The sequence below is a fragment of the Triticum dicoccoides genome, chromosome 7B (assembly GCF_002162155.2).
Source record: "Triticum dicoccoides isolate Atlit2015 ecotype Zavitan chromosome 7B, WEW_v2.0, whole genome shotgun sequence".
Taxonomy (NCBI): Eukaryota; Viridiplantae; Streptophyta; class Magnoliopsida; order Poales; family Poaceae; genus Triticum; species Triticum dicoccoides.
In genome coordinates this window covers 246,277,578-246,287,603 of record NC_041393.1, presented here as the reverse complement: position 1 = coordinate 246,287,603, position 10,026 = coordinate 246,277,578, and the positions used below count along the sequence as shown (strand labels likewise).

Here is a 10,026-nt window from a genome sequence, read left to right as displayed (position 1 = left end):
AGCACCATGTTCAAGTAGAGGATACATCGGGTTGCGGGAGAGTGGACCACTGACTATAGATGGGGGAAGGTGATGGAGATGTTGGTGAATATGATGGAGGTGTTGGTGAAGATCGCGGTGATGATGATGGCCCCCGGCAGCACTCCGGCGTCACCGGAAGCAAGGGGGAGAGAACCCTCCCTTCTTCTTCTTCTTCCTTGACCTCCTCCCTAGATGGGAGAAGGGTTTCCCCTCTGGTCCTTGGCTCCCATGGCGTGGGAGGGGCGAGAGCCCCTCCGAGATTGGATCTGTCTCACTGTCTCTCTCTGTTTCTGCGTTCTCAGATCCTTCCCTTTCACCATTTCTTTTATATCCAGAGATCCGTAACTCCGATTGGGGTGAATCTTTCGCCCAGATTTTTCTCATAAAATTAGCTTGCTTGCAGCAAAAGAAGAGCGTCAACCGCCTTACGGGGTGCCCACGAGGGTCCAAGGCGTGCCCCCCTGCCTCATGGCCCCCTCGGGCACCGTCTCGCGTTGATTCTTCCTCCCAAAAATCACAAATATTCCAAAATAATTCTACGTCCGTTTTTATCCCGTTTGGACTCCGTTTGATATTGGGTTTCTGCGAAACATAAAACATGCAACAAACAAGGACTGGCACTGGGCACTGGATCAATATGTTAGTCCCAAAAATAATATAAAGTTGCCAAAAGTATATGAAAGTTGAATAATATTGGCATGGAACAATCAAAAATTACAGATACGACGGAAACGTATCAATCGGCGCCATGAAAGCAAGATGGAGAAGAAGGGGGCAGACGGAAGCAAGACAAAGAAGAAACGGGCGAGGGGTTCTGCTAACGAGGTGTGTAGGTATTGCTAACGAGGTGTTGCGTGGTTCTTCTACTGGATTGATAAACTTGGTTCTTAACTGAGAAAAATACTTATCTCTACTGTACTGCATCATCCTGTCCCCTTCGGAGAAATCCCAATGTAACTTACAAGTAGCAATAGACGACACTTAAGTGAACGTCTCCTTCGTAAAAAGGGATGAAAGAAAATCATAAGGAGGCGATATGTATTTCCTATGGTACCACAATGGCATTAGATAACCTAAATGATAACGCCCACACGTGTGGCACTTATCAATATCACCCAAACGCAGTCGATGTCGTTTCATTCATTTGCACAAATATTGTAGCAGTTGTCATCTGGGTCGAGAGTCACGTAAGCACCCAGCGTCATGTGGGCGTTATCATTTAGTGCCACGTGTGGGCGCTCCTCGCCGAACGGACACACGACGTTCGCCGGAACGTGTAGGTGAAACTGCTCTTCGCCCACACGACGCTCGCACTATGATAGATAGATGGCAACTAGTTAATCACACATGACAATTATAGTTGACCATACATGGCAACTATGGTTTGACCACACGTGGCAACTAGTTAATCACACACCACAATTATAGTTGACCATACATGACAACTATGGTTTGACCACACGTGAGAACTCCAATTAGTTACACATGGCAACTATATTTAATAATACATAACAACTAAAGATCACACATGGCAACTTTAGTAATTAGACATGGCAACTATAGTTAATTACACATGGTAACTAAAGTTTATTATACACGCGTTCGAGACGCCCAAGGAAGATTTGATTAAGCATCCGTGGGCGGTTAAAAAGGATAATCAAAACATATGCGCGAGTTGAATTCAAATTTAAACTATTTATTTAAAAACTTAGTTGGATTATAGTAATATTTAAATTAGGAATACTCTCGGGTTTGAATATTTTCAATCACCAAAGATTAGATATGGTATTATTTTAAGCTCACGGACTCAGGGAAAAATATAGAGACAAACGTTTTAGGGTAAGATAAGAGTTGGATGGCCGGTTTTCGTATCACGGTCCGCCGCAGAGCACAGTGACCGTTTTGAAGACCGGCTTTGGAGATGCACTAACCGTCCTTCCGCTCCAAACGCATCGACCCGGATCGACAGCTAAGCTAGCAGGAACAGCAAGAAAGATCCGACGGGCCTCACCCCACCAGCCGGCAGAGACGTCCAACTCCATCACCAAACCCTCCGATAACCCCCTTCCCTTCCATAAGTAGTGCTACTAGTACCAGCTCCAAACCCACCCACGCTGACGCACCGCACGATTGTTGTTCAACTCGGCTCTGTTCGTTTCCTCCGCCGCCCACGCCACGCCACGCGAGCCCGCGATCGACCTCTTCTGTTGATCCAGCTCGAAAGGGGTAAAGAATGGCGCCGCCGCCCGAGGAGGAGCGGGGCGGCGGTGGCTGCCGCGCGAGGTGGCTTCGGCGGGAGGTGCTGCTGGCCCTCGCGCTGGGACAGCTCGTCTCGCTCCTCATCACCTCCACCGGCTTCTCCTCCTCCGAGCTCGCGCGCCGAGGTGCGTTCGTCAACTCGCCGCCTCTTTCCTCCCCCATGTCGCCGTTGGCCGGGCGACGGCTTGCGGCCGACGAGTGTTTGATCAGTACTATACTCTGTCATCACCAATTGGGCGTTGATTAATACTTTGTCATCGCCAATTGTGCTTTGATTAATACTCTGTCACTGTTGGTTTCCCTCCTGGATGACAAGAGGCATCACCCTCCGCTTTCTCTTCTCTAATTATGGTAAATTTGCGGAGAGATTGTTCCTTTCTGACTTTTCGAGTGGTGCTCCGGCGGTGTTCGGGAATCTAGATTGATTGGTCACCTACCTCGTGTTCTTCAGTTCCGTTGCTTTTGGGTCGACACTCGACAGGAAAGCAGATTTTTGGAGCCTCTCGATTAAATATTGGGGTTCCACGGCTTTTTCCCAAACCTTTACAGTTTACACAACATCTGATGCGGCGTGCTTCTCCCTTTTAGTTTATAGGCTATAAACAAATCGTGCCTGCCATGACAAAAGATATTAGTTTCTTTATAAGCCGATTGAGATCTTTTGTGTCTGTTTGGACGATGTCACCTCAGTTCAGACTTCAGAAGCAGAGTGCACTCTTGTGAACTAGTAATAACTAAAACAAAAATGCAAGCGCCCAAATCTCAGCATGTTAGTACGTAATATTTAATGTTGGGCCAATTCTGATATGCAATCTGACAGTGCCATGTTTTCAGGTATCAATGCACCAACGTCGCAGTCCCTCTTGAACTACATCCTTCTTGCTCTTGTCTACGGTGGAATACTCCTCTACCGGAGACAGCCACTCACGGTACGATCCTCCATCCTCTTCTGTTCTTAGCACGCCTCGGGATGAACTGTGAGATGATCAGAAAGCTAATCCATTAAACTGTTAGAACTGTAAGGAATTTGGGGATTCCTGCTCTTGTGCTACCTGTAGCTTTCAGCACATGGCCAACCTCTAGCTAGCTAGTTTGTTCTTTTTGACTAGTTGGTACAGTAGTAGTTTGGTTTGCATTGTTTTCCTGCTACATGATTGATGATTGTAGGATACAAGTTTGGTATATCTTATCCCAATAGTCTGGACTCTGGACCTATGATCGCAACCTTTATCACTATATGTATGACAAGGTTTATGCTTATTCTGATTCTGTTCTTGCGTACACTGTTTTTGTTGGCACAAGTTGTCACAGTGTTCACAAGTGGCACAATCATATGAATCCTCTTAACAATATAACTTGAAGTTCTCTACTTTCTTTTTGTGCAGACAAAATGGTACTACTACTTGATCCTCGGCATTATTGATGTGGAGGCTAACTATATTGGTATGTAGTTAACACAAGCGGAAAATGTAATCTTATATATGCCCCCTTTGAATTTAATGTCAATGGGGCTTTTATGCGACACCATGTTTTGGGGGAACAAAACATAATTGGTTTTTCTTTGTTTATGCAGTTGTCAAATCTTATCAGTACACATCTTTAACGAGTGTGATGCTGCTGGATTGTTGGTCAATTCCATGTGTAATTGTTCTTACTTGGATCTTTTTGAAGACCAAATATGGATTCAGGAAGTTCTTCGGTGTTGGGGTTTGTGTGGCCGGCCTTATATTAGTAGTATTTTCGGACGTCCATGCCTCTGATCGAGCTAGTAAGGATATACTTCTCATCAACCTATATTACAGTTCCATGTATCTATTTCCGCAACGCTGCGCTTGGATGTCTCCATTGGTGAGCTCTGTATTGAATTGGTCTAGAATTCCAAATCAGTGAGGAAACTGAAATGGCATGAATACGAATTCGCCTGTTTGGTTGTTCACTGAATTGCCCCTTGAAATGCCTCTGAGGTTTCAATACCACATCCTGTTTGGATGACAAACTTTGGAATTGCAAAGCTATATTACCATGAAAATTATATCTTGTGCTACATGACTCAAAAATGAAATCCGTCACATGTGACTATAATTAAATGAGTATATAGCAGTAAAATAATAAATATTCTAGCAATGCATCTCCTTCGGCCATGGAGCAGAAGAGGAGCAGCAGCTCCTTTGGCCATGGAGCAGAAGAGGGCGGAGGACGGCGGGCAGGGAGGACGGCGGGGCGTGGCCGAGGAGGGCGGGGCACGGTGGCCGGGGAGGACGGCAGGGCATGCCACAAGGGAGCGGGGAGCGCCAGTCCTGCACCGCCGCCGACCACCACGGCGGGGTGTGGCTCAGTGGGGCAGAGAAGAGGAGTTGGGGAAGAGGGGAAGGACCGGGGAGGAGGGCACCTGAGCCGCCGCCGGACTCCATGGTGGTTACCGCCGCCGCCACCTACCCGCTAGGTCGCCGCCGCCGCCCGCCTGCTGACTGCTAGGTCGTCGCGAGGTCGCCATCCCCTCCTTTCTTCTATTTTCTGGTTGCGGGCTCGAACGGGTATGTTTTGCGGGAGATTGGCCATTTCAGTCCAATTCGAAGGGGTAGCCCTCCGAAACGTGCGAGGGACATTTACGTGGTAGCCAAAACAGGCCTGAATTGGTTTTTCATTTCCAATACGAATTCAGTGTCCAGCCAAACAGCTGTATTGATGTCAGATGATTACCAAATCCATTTCCTGGGCTCCAATGGAGACATCCAAACACAGTGCAAGTGTTTTCGCGAATCCTGATTAGGAAATTACTCCCTCCGTCCCATAATGTAAGACACTTTTGACACTACACTAGTGTCAAAAAACATCTTACATTATGGGACGGAGGGAGTACAAAATTGTTGAACTTGTTATATTAAAATTCAAAATCATAACATCTATTTCTGCAATTTCTTGCAGAAGGACCCAAACCTTTGAAGGGTGATTTACTTGTAATTGTTGGCTCCATGCTTTATGCTTGCAGTAATGTTACTGAGGTAAACTAGCAACTCTTACCACCCATAAACACTTCATTTTACGTTTCTGGTTTTCCCTACTTGCATTTGAAAAATACTTTATCCCTTTCTCAATGCATGAAGAGATTCAACAATTTCCTTTCCTAATTTTTTTTAATCAATTTTCCTCCCTGATGTTTCAGGAATATCTAGTCAAGAAGAACAACCGAATTGAGTTGATGGCTATGTTGGGAATTTTTGGAGCAGTTATCAGTGGCATACAAATGTATCCTTGAACTTAAATCTTCTAGCTTCTCCGATAATTTTCTACTGTATCAAAATGATCCTACCTTTTACTCATCATATGCATGATTTGCAGTACTTTTTTTCCATCGTATCTGAGGGATTTAGCACATACTCCCTCCGGTCCTTTTTACTCTGCATATTAGGTTTGTCTGGAGTCAATCTCATCCAACTTTGACCAAGTTTATATAAAAAATTATTGACATTCACATAACAACACCAATATCATTGAATTCATTTCGGAATATATTTTCATATTATATTTATTAGATATTATATATGCTAATAATTTCTAATATAAATTTGGTCAAACTTAGCACAGTTTGACTTTCGGCAAATCCAATGTGCAGAGTAAAAAGGACCGGAGGGAGTACTGCATTACATACCATTCTTTTTCTTAGCACTTGTATATTCCTTGACATTACTACAGAAGTATTCTTGAGCGAGAAGAACTTCATTCGATCAAATGGAATGCCGGCGCGGTAAATCTCTCTCATTATCGTTTTGGGCACTGGTGCACTTAGAAATTACTCAAAATATCCATAGACTGATAGACATATGACATGCTAAAAACCTATGACCATCCACGTATCATACAAAAAAGAAGAAGAAAAATATTGTGTTCAACTCCAGCAATGTTTCAGGTGTTCCCTTTTATCGGATTCGCATTGGCAATGTTCCTGTTTTACTCGACTGTACCTACGGTGCTGAAGGTACTAAGAGGGTTTGCTGAGCTTTACCAGATGATCCTGGGCTCCCGGCTATTTTTCGGAGTTCCTGACAATCTTGCATCTATATATGTCTCCCTTGCCTATCGCAGATTTGCGGGGCAACCATGCTAAACCTCTCACTCCTGACCTCAGACATGTGGGCTGTCCTGATCCGCATCTTCGCCTACCATGAGAAGGTCTGGTTCTTCCTTTGCATTTTCTGCAGACGCAAATTTCTGATTAAATAATTGCCGGCTAAAGCCTGTGGATGATGTGGTTTTTACAATAAGCTCGATAAACTCTACTTACCACCTGTTTGTTCACGCACTGCCAGGTTGACTGGATGTACTTCGTTGCGTTTGCCTGCACGGCCGGGGGCCTTCTGGTCTACTCGTACAGGTAAATGCTGCTGATTGTTGTTGTCAGTTAAGCAGCTGCTGCAATCTGACATGCCATTTTCTCACAACTGAGATCTCTGGTTGCACGCAGGAGCTCCAAGGAGGCTGATGACACGGCGCAGGTCACTGGGGCCAGCGACGAGCAGAGTAGGGTAGGGGATGAGGAGTCTGGAATTCAGAACCAGGTGCGAAGTTCCTTTGCTGGCGGCAACGACGATCAGGTCTCCTACAAGGAGTTGCCATCAAATGGCAGCCCCTCCAAGAACTAGGCAGTAGGTGCATAGGCTGATATTCATATGGCAATGGGCGGTTATAACAATTCTCAGTGAGGAAATCTTTACTTGTACAAGTAAAGGGAAACCTATCCAGTTTGAGATTCGACTTCCTCTTCTTCGTAAAATTTTGAAATTTCTTTTTTCTTTCTTTCGAGATTTTCTGCCTAGACAATATCTAATTTAGTTTAGCAATCATTTAGCCAACATAAGAAAATGCAATAATTAATATACATATGCTGTGTATTAGTGTATGACTGACATCAGGTGGGAATAATAAATGGTCCAGAATTATCTCTCCTTGCAACTGGTACTCCTAACATATGTACAGCTTTTGTTGAGAAAAATCAGTTCTAGGGAAACTACAATAACCAAATGATCCATCAACATATGTTGCAAAAATTTGCTAATATACCCTAAAAACAGTAAAAAGAACCCAAAGAGATGGAGGCCCACAAGTTAATTGCGGTATTTTGTTAAAAATAAAGGAATGGTCATCATGGGCGATGAATCGGATGCGATAACCAATCTCAAGAGTTTGCAGAGTGCGAAATGTATGGAGAAGAATCGTATGAGACGAGAGAGGACCAAGCAGCAGTCTGGACTGGTGCTTCAAACAAAATGCTCCATCTTGAGATTTGGTTTTTTACTGTTCTTGGCCACTCAGATCCCGCAAGGCTTCCTTAAAATTTTCACTCAATCCACCTTTATCGCCGTTATTGAGACTTCCTTGAGATTTTGTATCCCCAAGGGAACCCTTACAAAAGAATCGTGTGCCTAAAGCAGTTCAAGCTTAGGCGTTGCCTTTTCTTCAAACTTGACAGGTTTGAGGCCAGATAGGTTCACAAGCTGGAGAAATGTCAGCCTTGCGAAGGCCTCGGGTTGATAATGGAAGTGGAGTTCTCCCTTTTCAAACGGCTCGTTATGAAGACGTAGAATGGCAAGTTTTGTCAGCTTCCCCAGTGCTACAAGTATGTCAGCATGCTTCACTTGGGTACTCCGTAGAGTTAACTTGGCTAGCATCTGTAGCTATTCAATCCATGTAGGCAATTTGACCAGATAGCCATACAACTTAAGGCTATGAATATGAAGGCCATCTGGAGATGGGGACAATTTATCTAGACATCCTTCTAAGTTCTAACCCAGGCTCACCCTCAGAGCACATCGACAAGGACAGCAAGCGTACATGATCGATGATATCAGAGCACAGCTCCTTGCAGTTTCTCTTGTTGATGCCAGTCACTCTGTTCCAAGCTTACGCAACTGAGTTAAGCTCACACAGATCCTTCAGAATGGCCTTCCCCCGTGCAGTGTTGACAACACCAAGTGTGTGCAGGGCCTTCATTCTCCCAATCCCTCTGGGCACTTTCACACCATGCTCATCCAAATCATGAACATAATTTTTCTGTACATAGCTCTTGTAAGTTGTCAAGCAAAATTCCTTCAAGGGCTGATCAATTCCTCTGACATAACTGCTGGGAAGCAAATCATCACTAGGCACGAGACAGGCGTGAAGGTATTTTAGCTTTGACAGCAATGTGATCACAAATGTACTTCTTATACCCAGTATCTCCAGTCAGGGTCATAAAAAATGATCAAACTTCAAGAGAGTTTACCCACCAGCATTTTATCGTAGCCACATTCCTGTTGCCCCCTTTGTAATGATTTGACAGCTTGAACCTATCACCAACCCATGGCCGAACCGAGAAACACAGGGTAAAATCGAATTGCACACAACGTGAACCATGAACCATAAATCATCGAGCAAAGCAACCACTAAAATCTAAAGGTGCAGTGGCCACTGAAGTAGAATTCAGGGTTGTAATTGCAAAGTGTAGCATTGGTTAATAATCTCAAGCAAAAACCATGCGTGCGGAGAGTTGAAGGAAATAAAATACAGAGAGGACACAGTGGACTTCACGGCGTCAGTCTGCGGCGGCAGGGGCGGCGACCACCTCGACCTCAACGGCAGCAGCGGGCGTGGTCTCCTCGTCCTGCGGCGCCGCATCTTCCTTCTCACCAGCGGCGACGAGCGTCCAGTCATCGGGAAGCGCCGGCAGCGGCTCGTACTGAATGGGGCGGCGCTTGATGTCCCACCGCTGCGTCTTCTTGGGCCGCGTCTTCATATGGTGCTTGGTCCCTTTCTTCTGCGGCCGCGACGAGCACTCCACCGACAGCGCGCACCCTCCGCCGACCCCAAAGAAGCCCACCGACGGGCGGGCGGACCGTGGCGCGACCGCCGGCGCCGCTGAGCCCGCCAGAAAAGCTGTGACGAGCGACATGTTCGTTGAAATGCCTCTGCTTAGACCAGGGGAGAGCTACACGAGTGTTGTGTTTGGGATAAGAAAGGACGGAGGGTGGCTTTGGATTGGATTGGGCTTTGTATATACATCCGGGGTTCCCAGGTGCCGAGCAAAATCTGACGGTCCATCTTGGAACATATGAAATCCTGCCGTCCAAGTTTCCCCTGCACTAAAGATAATGATAAATGAAGGCTATAATCATTACTTCTACAAAGAATGTTGGAGTACCCGCCTTCCTAGGCTCCTCGCAAGCTGTGAGAGCCTCGCGCCGTCCGATTCCGGCTGGCTTGCAGCATCTCGAGCTCTCCGAGCCGTCCGATCTGCCTGAACGACTCAAACTCGGGCGACCTAGCTGGATGGTTCATGACAGGTGGACCGCGGGTGTGCGCCCGGGGTCATTGTCGGTGTCAAAATCGGTGGATCTCGGATAGGGGGTCCCGAGCTGTAGATCTTGGATCGATGGGTAACAAGTGGTGTAGAGACGGTGTTTACCAAGGTTCGGGCCCTCTGAAAGAGGTAAAACCCTATGTCCTCCTTGATTATATTGATGTGTGCATATGATGGTTCTAGAGTTGATCTAGCTCGAGATCAGGTGAACAAAACCCTAGATGAGTAGGATGATGATTCTTCCCTCTACAGACTAAACCCTCTGGTTTATATAGACACCAGGGGTCCCTAAGGTTACACCTGGTTGGTTACCACCAGGGGATAAACATGTCGTCTTCATTATCTTGACTTGGAGGACACACCAAAGCTTCGGAGGTTTTCTTCCTGAACACGGAGTCATGCATAGCTTCGGC

General features: G+C 46.0%; 2 protein-coding genes across 2 annotated transcripts; one reads left to right on the top strand and one right to left on the bottom strand.

Annotated features, from left to right (window-relative positions):
- Window positions 1-2,062: 2,062 nt before the first annotated feature.
- Window positions 2,063-7,222, top strand: LOC119337400 (solute carrier family 35 member F1-like). The gene is made up of 11 exons (XM_037609526.1): window positions 2,063-2,405; window positions 3,115-3,209; window positions 3,666-3,723; window positions 3,854-4,048; window positions 5,206-5,282; window positions 5,444-5,526; window positions 5,974-6,025; window positions 6,188-6,256; window positions 6,364-6,450; window positions 6,588-6,652; window positions 6,743-7,222. Exons 1-11 carry the CDS (start codon window positions 2,255-2,257, stop codon window positions 6,918-6,920), a joined length of 1,110 nt encoding a protein of 369 aa, XP_037465423.1. The 5' UTR covers window positions 2,063-2,254; the 3' UTR covers window positions 6,921-7,222.
- A 1,440-nt stretch (window positions 7,223-8,662) lies between these two features.
- LOC119337401 (50S ribosomal protein 6, chloroplastic-like) lies at window positions 8,663-9,293 on the bottom strand. Its single transcript, XM_037609527.1, has one exon. The coding sequence runs from the start codon at window positions 9,203-9,205 to the stop codon at window positions 8,849-8,851; it is 357 nt and encodes a 118-aa protein (XP_037465424.1). The 5' UTR covers window positions 9,206-9,293; the 3' UTR covers window positions 8,663-8,848.
- Window positions 9,294-10,026: the final 733 nt, after the last annotated feature.